A 16,371-nucleotide genomic window follows, 5' to 3' on the forward strand; every position below is an offset into this window, starting at 1 on the left:
CTCCTGTAAGCATCACTAGCAATTTGTCTATGAGGGAGGTATTTTATGCCTTGATCCTAAAAGCAAACAAGGTAATCTGCAAACCTCTGTTTCACAGAATTATGTATAATGTATGGCACAGTTTTTATTGATACAAGACTAGAGATATTTGCATGGTCCAGAGGACTGTTCTTCCATGCACTGTACACATAGGATCCCTGATTCTGGAGCTCCCTCCTCCCTCTTCGCTGCTGTCTTCTGTCCTCTGTCTTGGTGTTTGTTTTATTGGAGCCTGGGGTGTTCTTTTGATCAACTCAATCTCTCTCTGGCACTTGAGTCCTGATTGGCTAAAGGGTTTAGAGGGAAAATCTTTAATTAAGTAGATAATCTCTTCTTAGTAGGTTTGCAGCTCCATTTCTCTACCCCCTTGGTTCTCACTTGGGATCCCTTACTGGTCCTGACTTAAACTTGCAGAAGAACAATCTTTGCTTATAGTGTCAAAGGGTTTTCCAGTGTTGGATTATGTTGTATATTGGCTCTCTGTTGATCATCTTCCTTCTATTTCTAGTAAATTTTGGGAACACTTGGTAAGTACCAGTGAGTGTCATTAACACCTATTTATCTCCTGTATGAGGCTAGGCTTTATTGCTTTTATTATTACTATTATTAATACATCCTTGTTATTTTTATACTTACATTACAACATTAAGCAGGTAACAGACAGGTCACATAGGTAATGTATTTTATTCATTTAGATTAAAGGACTGATGCTTCTTGATATAAATACCCTTTCCAAATGGGATAGATAGAAGGTAGATCGATAGATAGATAGATAGATCTGTAACTATTATGTATTAATATATAAATATTATTTCTGTGAAATTTTCAGAAAAAAATATTCCTTACTAAGGAATAACTGCAAATCCAGGGTACATTCCTTACATCTCTCACACTTCTAGACACATGCTGAGTTTCAAGCATGTGATGTAGGGTCATGAAATGCAGACAGACGATTTTGCCCTAACCAAAAAGAGCTATACTTTCATCGATGTTTTACTTTATACTGCCGGGATTTTCATGTTTAAAGATTTATTTTCGTGTATAAATATGATCTATTCGAAACCATTAAGTTGCAATGATAATGTGAGTTCTTGGTTTTAACTGATTGACACAAATGTTTTTTTTTTTTTAATAAATAGAACTAGGAATGTTAATATCTAAACATACATAATTTTCCGTTATAATATATAAAAAATGTAAAACTATAAAATATATGGGATAATAAACACAGAAAAGGACAAGATAGATAAACAGACAGATACTATAGGAGTTAATTCCAATGTTAACTTTCCTTTTTTATTTATGTTTATGAATTTAGTATACTTTTACATACAAATTAATATATTTTCAAATGTATGTATTATTTAAAAAAATATATAGAAACAAATAATTATAAGCAATCCCAAATTAATTAAAAAATAATCATTTCATCTACAGATTTGAAGTTATTAGAGCTGACAGCTTATAGCAGTATTGGCTTATTGGCTTGTGTAAATGTCAAATATTTTCTGTCATAATGTGCAATGGCATGGTAGAAGTAAAACATTAATATTTCATGTTTGCATATTTTTTAATAAAGTAGAAAATGAGAATAAAGCAGTGTAAGCATCTATTCTTACACTGTCTATACATACCACATTTTTTTTTATCTGGGAGGAAGAAACAGTACAATATTTTTCAAAATATGAAACAATGTATCATTGCGTTATGTGAAATACATTTTCATTGCCCACATCTATTTCTCTCTGCTTATATTGAGCTAAATACTAATGACTGAATGTTCTAAGTAATGGAGCAGATTGGCATTTGTTAGAGCTAATGTAATTATCAATAATATCCGTAAATTTAATTAAATCATTCATGATAGTCGATGACACAATAGCCACAATACAGCAATCATTATGTGGGTCCTTTATTTATGTCTACATGAGCATCAGTCTATTTTTTTATATTCTAGTTGATATCAATAAAATATGTTCATCATTAAATATATTAGTTTATTCATTAGATTTCCTTTCTAACATTTTTATTATGAGTTTATTATTTTTATTTCTTTACTTACGAATCACAGTATAATTAGTAAAATCAAATCTAAAATAGTCACTCAGCAATATAATAAAATATTCCTAACTGTGCATTTATTTTTAAGTGGTAGAATTCTGAATTTCTTAGGTTATTATTATTTATTATGCTTTGATTATATAGTGCTATCATATTCCGCAGCAAAATTACTTTTTGGTGAATTTTTGACGCTTCGTATTTTCGCTGCACAATAAATGCAGCGTTTTACAGTTCCAGCAAAGTGGATGGGATCCATAGAAATATCATGTGCACTGTGCTTTTTTTTACCCTGGGTAACCTGATTTGCGGTGCGTTTTTAAATCCACAACATGTCGATCTTTCTTGCAGGTACACACAGTTTTATGTGCTGATTTTCCCTATTGCATATGCGTTTTTAGCTGATTTCCGCTGCGGAAACACACTAAAAAACACATGTAATCAACACAACTGTTTCAATAAAGTGTTGTCAAAGCCAAATACCAGAAAGCATCAAAAAGAAAGCAGCTTAATTTAAAACATGACATACTAAAATGATGTAAGAAAATGAAAAAACGCAATGTCAAAAATGTGATAAAAATGCGAGTTACCTATTTTAGCTAATAGATGCGGAAATACTGCAGAAAATCTGCAACTACAATAGATCACCAAATACTCATTGAGGGAACATAGCCTAAGAGTATGCTCACACATCACGTTTTTGCTGCGTTTTTCTACGTGTTTTTTGCCCTGACTGTCTCAGTAAAGTGTATGAGATTTCTGAAATTTTCCTTGCAGATTTGAAGCAGTTTCACATCTGCGCCATGTCAATTTTTTCAGTGTTTTTGCAGCATTTTTTACCTATTCTAAGGAAAGGGGAGAATGCATAAAAAAAATTAAAAAAGTGGCAAAAACACTCTTTTCTTATGCAGCATTTTTCATGCGAAGAGATATGTTTTTGATTTAGAAATGTCTGCAGCAAATACTTAACGAGTGTACATAACATTATTACATCTGTGCTACCTTCAATAAATAATAAAAAGTTGCAGTTGTATATAAAACAGTATTCCTATACAAAACCATAGTTTTATGCTAAATTTTATGTTTGACTATAAACCATCTCATTAAAGGTAAGCACTTTTCGGGGGGCAGATATGTCAGATATTAGGATATGAGAAATATGTAATAGATAAAAGCAACTCTATTCAATACCAAAGTTTCCATTCACAAAAGTTCAAATACTGGCTGCTGTTTCCTGAAAAGAGTCTAACCTTTATACTTACAACAGATATTTTGTATCGGAGTTTGGAGATAAATGATAATAAATCATTATCTGTGTGCACAAATGATCATGTTTCTTATGTATAGGGCTTAAAATGATGTGACCCAGTAATAATAGCGGCTACCACACACCAAGATCCTTTGAATTGGAATTCCCACGACGTTAAGCATTATTATTAGGATGGAATGCCTTGGAAATTTATGGAATCTAAGATTCTAATTCGAAGTCACTTTTGTAATTAGCCTAAATGATCAGGATTCCACCTTAGGTCAAAGCCCTGCAAGATAGGACATAAGCAGTAAATAATGGTCTTCGCATTCTTAACTCATTCTATAGACATAGGCTTTTTTTTCTTAAATTACATAAGGAACATTCTTTTTCAAAGTGTTTTTGGTACATTGGTATATTGATGATATTTCAATCAACTTTTGAGTTTAGGATTAAAAAAAATCTATTTTTTTTACTCAAGAACAGTGACAATCTTGTCCATGGGTTAAGCCTTAAATTGCAGCTCATTTCAAACCGCTTGAATGAGGAGGAGTTGCAATATGACACAAAGCATGGACAAGTAAGATGCTGTTTATTTGGGATATTATATCCTTTTTGTTAATTATAGAAGCATCTTTATTAAGTGTTCTTGGAATCTTAAAATTCTATAAGGAAAAAAAGTATTTATTGGACTAATTTTTCAATGATCTACCTGATATTCAACTGAAAACTGAAAAATATTTTTTGTGGGTAGTAAAGTAACATTTTTTTTATACTTATTTAATTACTATTAAAAAGATGAAATAAAATGAAATTACTTTGGTTGTGACCACTGTAAACATTGAAAGGAGGTGGCTGTCAACTTTTACCATAAAGTATGATTATAATACATTAATAGAAAAAACCTTACTACCCTTTTGGCAAAGCATTTCTGGGATGAAAGTGAAGCTGTGAATGGTTGTGAAGGATGTTTGTTTTGATATGTGACCCTGGACTTACAGGCATACTAATTACACTAAGCCTTTCCACTGATAAAAGATAAGACTGTCCTTAGTTTATGACTGTCATAAAAAGCAGGCAATCCTCCAGATAGCCAGATATGTGCATCCCATGATATGGAGCCTAATGATAATGATCAGTTGTTTCCAGGAATATTTATGGTTTAGTGGTTTATTCAGACTTTAGAACCTTTTCTTTTTGGTTCCTTAGTTCCTTAGATAAATGTTTAATCAATGAACATACATATATAGTCTTATAATATGATAACAGCTAATATTGTAATAATGGAGCATTTAGAATCAGACAGTTCCCCGTTTCTATATGAATTGTAGTGTAGGATGAAATAACTGAGGCCTGAATATCTATGGCTGTAGGGTGGATACATTTTTACACCTGAAGACCCAGGCTCCCGGCGGTTTTACCAAACTGAATTTTGAACCCTATGGAGATAAGGGTGCTTTCACGTTCTATTAGGCACCCATTCATTGGCCCCATTGTGGTTTATGTCCGAACCCCCTGCAAAATGGGATTTGAACGTATGCGCCGACAGGGCCATAGACTATAATACTGTCGACAGAGCGAACGAGCACTCTTCCATGCATCATTTTCAGGTGTGTATGCCTACTGGAGGTGGACACTCAGATATAGTAGATTTAATCTGGGTGTCCTCCTCCAGTAGGCTTATACGCCCGAATATGATGCACGGCAAAGAGCATGTTCACTCTGTCAGCACCATTATAGTCTATTGCCCTGTCTGCACATACGTCCTAATCCCGTTTTGCAGTGAGTTTGGACATAAGCCCCAACGTGGGCCACTGAAGGGGTACATAAACGCAATGTGAAAGCACTCCAACAGTTTAGTTCAGTAGAATTGTTCAGTCCCTGATGTTATGACTATAATGTGAGCATAAAAATGCATCCCAATTAGTGTTGAGCCACCCCCGTAGTGTTCGAGTTCGGTTCGGTTCGTCGAACACCCGTGTGTTCGCCGAACTGTTCGTCGAACTGTTCGTCGAACACCTTCGAACACCGTTAAAACCAATGGCAGGCAAACAAAAACACATAGAAACACATAGAAAACACCTTCAAAAGTGTCCAAAAGCTGACAAACTGCTCAGAAGACATAACTAACACATGGAAAAGTGACAAGTACATATAGTCATGCGAAAATAAAAGAGGTGGAGGAGTAAAAGGAGGGGGAGACACAGATATAGGCATGTCATGCCCTTCTAAAATCCAAAAAGTGAGAAGCCGACACGGCCAGTCCGCTCCTGCCCGTGCCACCTCCGTGTCGCCGGGTTTGTGCCAGAGCCGCGGTGAACCCTGATGGCCAGCCCCCCTCTCCCAATACTGGTGCCTGTCCGCTGGTGGGTCGAGCGAGCCCCCCTGTGGTGGAGGCAGCTCTAAGCTTTTTAATTTAAATTGTCTCTCTAATTTGAATGAATACACTTTAAATCCATTTACAAGGATCTATTGGAGGGCAAGTCTCATGCCAGCAGCCGCGTAATTCCAGCTCCAGTAGCGTCCACTAAAGCTGCTGCAGTTAAAAAGCTTTTATAAGGATCGAGCTCGGCTGTCCACCGCAAGGCATCCTACTGCCAGTCCCAGCCCCTATGCCTTGGGGTGCCTCCTGATGCTCTTCACTGAGTATCCCGTGGTCCCGAAGCATTTCCTTTGAAAAAATGAAGTGTCCAAACTACAGGTGGTGTAGCTTGCTTAACAGCCGGGATAATCCGCTGACTAGCAGACCCTGCTACTAGGCACAAAGTATTTCCTGGGCTAGATGCAGTTAAAAATTTGTAATTAGATACTCTCGTTGGATGCTGAGAAAGCATTCCATAGAGTCTCCTGGCACACCATATATGATTCTCTTAAAAAGCTTGGGGTAGGGGTCTAGGGGACCCTTTTATAGCCAAAATCACGGCCCTGTATCGCAATACGTCACCTAGGCTGAAGATAAATGGAACTGTAGCACCCTGAGGGCTCGGTTGCTACAGAGGTATTGCACCTCACCCAGAGGTGTGATATCTCACTCTCAGGTAAGGATGTAGTGTGGATCAGGACCCGACACCTGCATGCATTACACCACATTGCCGTGGGGCAGGGCGACCAATATGCCCCTGAGATGGGCACGACAGTCCCTGTCCCTGGCTGGAGTGGGGGGAGGGAACACTGAGGAAGGGGAACCCTGTAGTGCAGGAGCAGGGAGGAAGCAGTTCCTGGGTGCATTGAGAAGGGAGTATAAAAGGTGGGCACCATCTTAGTTCAGTGCAGAGAAGTCTGAGCAGAAGTGGCAGGGAGCAGGGGCTCTGCATGAGCTCTGCTCCGGAGGCGGGCCTAGTAACAGAGGCCCAGGCCTGGAAGAGGGAGAAGGAAGGAAGAGGAGCGGACAAGGCTCCAGGAACGAGGAACGAAGGGATCTCAGGGGTGCGGACGGGCGAGTCGCCACCGCACGCCAGAATCCACCTGCGTGGAGGGGTCAGGCCAAAGGGGGAGACCGGTCCCTGAAACTAGTGGAGGCAGGAAACGACCCTCAGCTAGAAACAGGAGGCTGTGACATTTTATGTGGCGCAGCCCCTCGCTACACCCGCTAGGAAGGCACCACATAGGGTCAGGGAAACTGGCGCCAAGTTTACCAAGAGGAGGCCCGAGGCAGCCGGACAGAAGGGTTGGTAAGAAAGGCCAGACAAAGGACACACAAAGGGGGTCCTGTGAAGCGCTCCAAAGTTATCTGGGAGTTGTCTGAGCCCCTCACCTGGTGAGCACAGTACGACGTGGGCAGCCGTTACCTGCAGACGTGGTCTGGATAATAAGAACTGTGAGTAAAGGCCCTGGACTGCATCACTGACTCCGTGTCATTACTGCTGCTGCCCTGCACCATCACCCCCATCCTCCGCATACACTGCCCTGAGGCTATACTCCTCCCGTGGGGAGTTATGCTACGCTCTGCTGCACCCACAACACCAGCCTCAGCGGTCTGCCCTGGAGCGGCGGTTCACTCTGACCGCAATCCACGGGTGGCGTAGTCGGACATTTAAACATCAAAACCACATAAATAGTTCCGCCACTGGTTTGACCGCCCTGAGCCACGGAACCGGGTTGCCGCCACGGAGACTACAACCACCAGCATCCACCAAAAAGGGTCCGGCTCCGGGTGTCCCAAGGCCCAGGGGGCGCGTCAGAACATTTTCATCACCTTTCACAATCACCAATGGGACAAGGCAGGGATGTTCTCTGTCCCCTCTCTTATACATCCTAGTGACGGAGCACCTGCTCTCATCAATTCGCCATAACCCCAATATTAGGTGGATTGAGGTGGGAGGCACCGAGTACAAGTGCTCTCTATTTGCTGATGATGTCCTAGTATATATCACTCAATCACATATATCCATCCATGCTGTTATGGCTGAAATAGATCACTTTGTTACATGGTCAAATTTTAAAATCAATGCAGCGAAGTCTGAGGCCCTCGATGTCTCCCTCCCCAAATCCATATAGGATTCCATCCAGTCCAACTTTCCCTTTGCCTGGCCCTCACAGGGTATCAAATACTTAGGAATTCCTATTCATAGAGACCTCTCCCATCTATGTTATCTTAATTTTGGGCCCTTTATTGAACAACTCCATACAGACCACGGTTGGCAAGTTAGAACTGTAAGATTCACTACGTGAACCACTGGTGTTTTGTGGAAAAGCACATGTACACTGTGTTCCAAATTATTATGCAAAAAGTGTTTAGGAGTGATAAGGGAAGAATTTGTTTGTTTGTCAGTTAAACTCATTGATGGTGATGTGTGTCAGGGCTCTTTATATCACTGTAAGCAATTGCAGACACCAGTGCTAATTAGTTTGTCAGGTGTGTCCAATGAAAGGCAAGACTACTTAAGAAGGCTCTCTCACATTATTCAGCAGCCTACATTTTCTGCCAAAATGGGAAAGAAAAAGGATGTGTCGGCTGCTGAGAAGCAACAAATTGTGGAGTGTTTAGGTCAAGGCATGACTACAATCAACATTGTGCGATGATCAGGATGAAGTGTCTTGGCAATCAAGAAGTATGTAGCTGATTCACAGTACACACGTGTGCGTGCTGATAAGGGCAAATTGAGGACTCTTTCCTACAGGCAATTACGTCAGGTTGAAAGAGCAGCGGCAAAAAAGCCTTGTCATAGCAGCAGACAAGTTTTTGAAGCTGCTTGTGCCTCCAACGTCCCCCGAACAACAAGATGCAGGGTCCTTCAGAGGTTTGCAGCTGTGCATACGCCATCCTGTCGACCTCCTCTATCCACTTCACACAAGCAGAAACGGCTCCAGTGGGCCAAACATTACATGAAGACTGATTTCAAAACTGTTTTGTTCACGGATGAGTGCCGTGCAGCGCTCGATGGTCCAGATGGATGGAGTGGAGGATGGCTGGTTGATGGACACCCCACGCAAACACGGCTACAGCGCCAACAAGGAGGAGGTGGAGTAATGTTTTGGGCTGGAATCATGGGGAGAGAGATTGTCGGCCCCTTTAGGATCCCTGAAGGCGCTAAAGATGAACTCCATAATGTATGTGGATTTTCTCAAACAGCACTTCCTGCCATGGTTCAAGAAGAAGAACCGTGTATTTCACAGCAAGATCATTTTTCTGCATGATAATGCACCATCTCATGCTGCACATAAAACATCTGCATCTCTGGCTGATATGGGCATAAAAGGGGACAAACTTATGGTGTGACCCCCATGCTCCCCTGACCTCTACCCCATTCAGAACCTTTGGAGCATCATTAAAAGGAGTGTCTATGATGGCGGGAGGCAGTTCACATCTAAGCAACAGCTCTGGGAGGGTATTCTGTCCTCATGCAAAACAATTGAAGCAGAAACCATCCAAAACCTGACAAATTCAATGGACGAGAGAGTTCAGAAGCTCCTTTCGAACAAGGGGTCCTATGTGAAAATGTAACATCACCTAGAATAAAGTTTTGAGTTGAAAACTGTTTGATTTCAGTTTCTAACAACCTGCTAATGCTTATAATTTCAAAAATGACCATTTTTTTGGTCTTTATTAAAATGAAAAGGTTGATCGAAAAGTTTGGGGGATCTAAGAGTGTGGCAACCCAGTAGTCATGATTACTTCGAATTCTGACAATATGAGGGTCATGCTGCAGGTAGTGCAGCAAGAAGGCACTTATGTGTCTTGCGCATCTCGGAGCCCCAAAATTATTTTCCGGGCTAGATGCAGCTAAAAATTATTTTTAATTTTAAATCTGGTGGAGCTTATTATAGATGGCCTAATAGGATCAGTGCTGCACACTGCTACAAAGCCCAAAATATTTTCCAGTCAAGATACAGATAAACATGATTAGTAATTTGAAAGCTTAAAACGGTTGGTAGGGTGATTTTAAACAATCATCAAGCTTTTACTCTCCCCAGGATGACACAGGGGTAGAAAAGTCGTTTCGGATCCATGATTTGTTCATCTTTATGAACGTGAGTCTGTCTACATTATCAGTGGAGAGCCGCGTGCGCTTATCTGTCAGCACACCACCAGCAGCGCTGAACACACGTTCAGACAGAACGCTGGCTGCGGGGCATGACAAGATCTCCAAGGCGTAAGTGGCTAGCTCCGGCCATTTATCCAGATTGGAAGCCCAAAAAGAGCAAGGGTCCAGTGACGCAGTCGTGGCTTCAATGTTTACTTGGAGATACTCCTGTACCATCGTCTCTAGGCGTTGACTATGTGTCAGACTTCTTGTCTCCTGTGGCCTTGCAAAGGATGGGCTAAAAAAGTGGTGAAATGATTCCGCAAAATTGATGTTACCACCAGATACTGTGGTTCTGTTACAGTTTGAGTGCTGAACACTTGACGGTCCCACGGTTGGCAAGTTGGAACTGTGAGATTCACTACGTGCACCACTGGTATTTTGTGGAAAAGCACATGTAAGATTCTGCAACAGTCTCTGCTGATACTCCTGCATGCGTGCATCCCTTTCTATGGCAGGAATAATTTCTGCAAATTTACTTTTGTACCGGGGATCTAACAGTGTGGCAACCCAGTAGTCAGGATTATTTCTAATTCTCACAATTCGAGGGTCATGTTGCAGGTAGTGCAGCAAGAAGGCACTCATGTGTGTTGCGCATCCAGGAGCACCAAGTCCCTGTTGTGTTGGTGGCGAGGTAACAATCATGCTTCCTTCCTCTGTCCTCTCCCCCCAACCTCGCACAACAGAAATGTGATCAAGGTCTCCCTCATCTGATGAGTCTTCCATCAGTTCGTCCTCCACTTCTTCCTGGGCTCCTGCACCTTCCTCACTAGTTTGGCTGCTACCATGCGCCCTGGTAAAACCATCTCCCCCACCCTCACATGCCTGCCGCCTTGGTGCTGCCGACCGTCTGGACCTTGCAGATGTTAGCCCTTCCGCATACAACTCCTCCTCCTCTACTTCCTCCACCTCCTCTTGTGCCACCACCTGACTCCGAATTCTGTTTAACATGTGCTCCAGCATGTAAATCACCGGAATAGTCATGCTGATAATGGCATCGTCAGCACTAAACATCTTCGTCGCCATTTCAAAACTGTGCAGAAGGGTGCATAGGTCCCTGATCTGAGACCACTCCTCCAGCGTGATTTGCCCCACCTCTGAATCTCGTTGGCCCAGGCTATACGTCAGAACGTATTGCACCAGGGCTTGTCGGTGCTGCCACAGTCGCTGCAACATGTGCAGAGTTGAATTCCACCGGGTAGGCACATCGCATTTTAGCCGGTGAAGTGGCAGGCCCAACGACTTCTGTAGAGATGTAAGTCGCTGAGCTGCGGGATGCGAACGGCGGAAGTGAGCACACAGCGACCGTGCCCTCTGCAGAAGGCCATCTAGTCTGGGATAGTGGGCTAAAAATTGCTGGACAACCAGGTTCAACACGTGAGCCATACAAGGCACGTGTGTGACATTGCCCCGGCGAAGGGCCGCACCCAGGTTTGCAGCATTGTCGCACACGGCCTTCCCTGGTTTCAGGTCCAGTGGAGACAACCATTCATGAAATTGGTTCTCCAGAGCTGACCACAACTCCTCAGCTGTGTGACTCACATTTCCCAGACATTTCAATGTAAAAACCGCCTGATGACGTTGAGCCCTACTGCCAGCATAGTAAGGAGGTGTGCAGGATCCCTTCTGCGCAGTTAGAAAGCTTGTGGCATGACCAGACAGGCTTTGGGTGCAGGTGAAAGACCGAGAGGAGGTTGAGGAGGCAGAAGCAGTGGAGGAACTTTGACATAAAGAGGATTGAAGCACAACTCGTGGGGACGGCAAGACTTGGACAGCAGCCCCTTGTCCTGCTGTCACCATAGTTACCCAGTGCCCAGTCAGCGACATGTAACGCCCCTGTCAATGCCTACTCGTCCAAGTGTCTGTGGTGAAATGCACCCTGTCACACACAGAGTTTCTCAAAGAAGCGGTGATGTTGTGTGCGACATGCTGGTGGAGCGCAGGCACACCTTTCTTTGAGAAGTAGTGCCGACTGGGCATCTGGTACTGGGGCACTGCGACGGACATAAGGTCTCGAAAATCCTCTGTGTCCACCAGGCGGAAAGGCAGCATTTCTGTAGCCAAGAGCTTGCAGATGGTGAAATTCAACCTCTTAGCTTTCTCATGGCTAGGAGGAAATGGTCTTTTACTTGTCCACATCTGAGGGACCGAGGGCTGGCTATTGTGCTTAGACGGGGTTGATAAGGGTGTCCCCGGCAAACTGCCGGTCTGTGAGGAAGATGCAGGCGGACATGTTAGGTTGCCTTGATCCAAAGGTGGTGCTATCGATGTCGGACAGCGCTCAACACCAGCTGCTGTTACCACCTCCAAAGAAAATGATGACCTGCCAATCACGCTGGCTGTTGCGGGTAAAGAGGTGGCAGGTCTGCGCCCCAAAACAGGTGTGACTGCTGTCCCCCCAGTCACAGAGGATGAAGAGGCCGCGGATGCACAAGATATGGCAGACGGTGGTTGGCCCGGCCGGCTAGGCCGCATTGTAGCACACTGAGCTTCCCACTGCAACTTATGCTTCATGTCCATGTGCCGGTTCATGCATGAAGTACTCAAACTATGTATTTTTTGGCCTCTACTTAGCTTTTGCTGACAAATGTTACAGATAACACGAGTTGGGTCATCTTTATCGATCTGAAAAAATGCCCAGGCTATGCAAGGCTTAGCACCCATGCGACCTGAAGAGCCACCACGACTTGTGGTGAGAGGCAGAGTTGTGTTTGAGGATGCAGTTGTTGACGTGCTTCCAGTACTACGTCTCTGTCCAGGAAGGCGCAACCTGACCTCGTCGTCACTAGCATCTTCCTCCACCTCCTCTGCTGACCTCATCTCTTGGCTGACTGTGGGTTGACAGTAAGTGGGATCTCCAACCTCATCATCATCACCCTGTGTGTTATCACACCCGTCGTCCTCAGAGCCAACCTGTTCCTGCCCTGACAAAAAACTAAAGTTGTCGGTCCAATCAGGTATTTGAGTCTGATCATCGTCTTCCTCATTGTCTCCACCAACAGGAGTTACAGTTTGGGAATGAGGGTCTACATTATGGTCAGAACCTTCTGCGTCTGGTCCTGGATCCGACTCATAAAGATTCTGGGCATCAGTGCAGATCATTTCCTCGTCTGGATTCACAGAAGCGCTGGAGTCGACCTCTGATTCCCAGGCTATAGTATGAGTAAACAGCTCTGCAGACTCAACCATCTGTTCTACCTCATACTCAGACGGGCAGCTGGAGATTTGGGAGCTGTGAGGAAGCAAGTGCGATTTGGGTGACACCTTTGAGGACTGGAGTATTTGTGATGTTGAAGTTGATGTGGAGGAGAGCCCACTTAAAGGAGCACTTGATATCCGTTGAAGCACCTGCTGTTTTTGTGCCTCATCTGGAATTTGTAGCGATTGGCGTGGCCGTAAGAAAGGGATCTTATCACATTGTCCGCTAAAAGAAGTAGACATTTTAGTTTGGCTGGAAGATGGTCTTTCTTCTGCAGATGTTACTGTTGCTTTAACACCTACCCCACGGACACAACCTTTTTTCCCCTTCCCAACACGCCTATTCCCCTTTCCACCAGCAGCAGGCCTTTTTCCACTCATTTTGGTGGTTAACTAATTCACAACTCTGGAGTTGTTTGCACAAAAAAACAATGGATGGTAACCGAGCAGAGCTGAGTGGCCAAACTGTGGTATTAGGCCAAAACCATTGGCTGGGTTAGATGCAGAAAAAAATATATTCAGTTTGCAACCTGATGGAGGTCAGTATAGATGGACTAATAGAGAAAGTCCGACACACTGCTAGAAGGCCAAATATTTTTTCAGAGCTAGATGCAGAAAAAAATTATATTCAGTTTGCAACCTGATGGAGGTCAGTATAGATGGATTAATAGAACAAGACCCACACACAGCTAGAAGCCCAATATTTTTTCAGAGGTAGATGCAGAAAAAAATATATTCAGTTTGCAACCTGATGGAGGTCAGTATAGATGGACTAATACAACAAGTCCCACACACAGCTAGAAGCCCAAATATTTTTTCAGAGGTACTGTAGATGCAGATAAAAATTAGTTTTAATTTGCAACCTGATGGAGGTCAGTATAGATGGACTAATACAACAAGTCCCACACACAGCTAGAAGCCCAAATATTTTTTCAGAGGTACTGTAGATGCAGATAAAAATTATTTTTAATTTGCAACCTGATGGAGGTCAGTATAGATGGACTAATAGAGAAAGTCCGACACACTGCTAGAAGGCCAAATATTTTTTCAGAGCTAGATGCAGAAAAAAATTATATTCAGTTTGCAACCTGATGGAGGTCAGTATAGATGGATTAATAGAACAAGACCCACACACAGCTAGAAGCCCAATATTTTTTCAGAGGTAGATGCAGAAAAAAATATATTCAGTTTGCAACCTGATGGAGGTCAGTATAGATGGACTAATACAACAAGTCCCACACACAGCTAGAAGCCCAAATATTTTTTCAGAGGTACTGTAGATGCAGATAAAAATTATTTTTAATTTGCAACCTGATGGAGGTCAGTATAGATGGACTAATACAACAAGTCCCACACACAGCTAGAAGCCCAAATATTTTTTCAGAGGTACTGTAGATGCAGATACAAATTATTTTTAATTTGCAACCTGATGGAGGTCAGTATAGATGGACTAATACAACAAGTCCCACACACAGCTAGAAGCCCAAATATTTTTTCAGAGGTAGATGCAGAAAAAAATATATTCAGTTTGCAACCTGATGGAGGTCAGTATAGATGGACTAATACAACAAGTCCCACACACAGCTAGAAGCCCAAATATTTTTTCAGAGGTACTGTAGATGCAGATAAAAATTATTTTTAATTTGCAACCTGATGGAGGTCAGTATAGATGGACTAATACAACAAGTCCCACACACAGCTAGAAGCCCAAATATTTTTTCAGAGGTACTGTAGATGCAGATACAAATTATTTTTAATTTGCAACCTGATGGAGGTCAGTATAGATGGACTAATAGAGAAAGTCCGACACACTGCTAGAAGGCCAAATATTTTTTCAGAGCTAGATGCAGAAAAAAATTATATTCAGTTTGCAACCTGATGGAGGTCAGTATAGATGGATTAATAGAACAAGACCCACACACAGCTAGAAGCCCAAATATTTTTTCAGAGGTAGATGCAGAAAAAAATATATTCAGTTTGCAACCTGATGGAGGTCAGTATAGATGGACTAATACAACAAGTCCCACACACAGCTAGAAGCCCAAATATTTTTTCAGAGGTACTGTAGATGCAGATAAAAATTAGTTTTAATTTGCAACCTGATGGAGGTCAGTATAGATGGACTAATAGAATGATGCTATGCCCAAAAGATTTTACTTCACTAGGTGCAGTAAAAAAATTGGTATTCTATACACAGGTGGTATATCTTGCAGCACAGATAGGCTACTCCACTGACTAACACACTCTGCAATAGGCCAAAAAGGATTAGCTTTGCTAGATTCAGCCAAATGCTGTGAAAAAAACTTGCACAGCACTGGCACAGACCTGCCTGGCAAAAACTGATAGGAACTGATGTAACCTAGTCCTGAAAAGGACTCCAATTACAATTAGTCTTTACTCCCACAACCTATCTATTTAAGAGCACAGACCTCCGTGATAAAAGTCGTAGGAAATGCTGTAACCTAGTCCTTAAAAGGACTGCAATCACAACTATTCCCTACTCCCAAGCTATCTGTATATTTGTGCGAAAATTGGCTTGAAATTAACAAGGTATAGCGCACACAGCAACAGCGGTGCCGTCTAACACGCAGCTGCAGCAGTGAGAAAATGGTGGCGACGGGGAAAATGGCTTGGTCTTATAGGGCAAGGACATGTGACATACACTGCCAATGACACATGCCCTTGCTTGTGTGAAAAAAAGCACTTCGCTCCGTGTGTGCGCTGCTGATAGGCTGACAGATTGCACCTCCCCACTGCAAATGCGGGAAAGAGAAAAAAAAATGGAGATCTTCATTGTTCCTGCAGAGATCCATCCCCTGCCCCTCCCCCCGCCCCGCTGTACACTCAAACTGCGTATTAACATTAATTTTCATCATTACTGAGAAAAAATCCAGTTATGATTTTGGTGCACGAACAGTTATCGAACATAACCTCGAACAGCCGAATTTTTATCAAATTGTTCGTGTTCGCCGAACGGCTCGAACACCGCCCAAAACAGCTCGAATTTGAGATTGGCGAACAGTTCGAGTAGAACAACGCTCATCTCTAATCCCAATTATTCTTCTATAATTTTACTGTATATTACAATCTCACACCAATAGGATAAACAGTGATCGGACTACTACAGTAAAAAAACCTCAACATCTGTGCTTTTTTTTACGCTGCATAACTTGATTTGCGGTGTGCTTTTTGAAATCCACAACATGTCGATCTCACTTGCGGGTACACGGAGTTTTATGTGGAGATTTTCGTGACAAAAATACAAGTTGCCTAATTTAACTAATAGGTGCAGAAATACTGCAG

At 42.6% G+C, this 16,371-nt stretch overlaps 1 protein-coding gene across 2 annotated transcripts in view; it reads left to right on the forward strand.

Annotated features, from left to right (window-relative positions):
• The first annotated feature begins 357 nt into the window (after window positions 1-357).
• Window positions 358-16,371, forward strand: part of WNT8B (Wnt family member 8B) — a 154,805-nt gene continuing 138,791 nt past the window's right edge. Inside the window, exon 1 of one of the 2 annotated variants that reach the window (XM_073685742.1) lies at window positions 358-566. In XM_073685742.1, coding sequence (XP_073541843.1) covers window positions 502-566 — 65 coding nt within the window. In that variant the 5' untranslated portion in view covers window positions 358-501. The remainder of the gene's footprint in view (window positions 567-16,371) is intronic. The other variant, XM_073685743.1, reaches the window with a different exon arrangement.

The sequence above is a fragment of the Phyllobates terribilis genome, unplaced genomic scaffold, assembly GCF_046119375.1.
Source record: "Phyllobates terribilis strain yellow unplaced genomic scaffold, ASM4611937v1 Scaffold_5__5_contigs__length_657084704, whole genome shotgun sequence".
NCBI lineage: Eukaryota > Metazoa > Chordata > Amphibia > Anura > Dendrobatidae > Phyllobates > Phyllobates terribilis.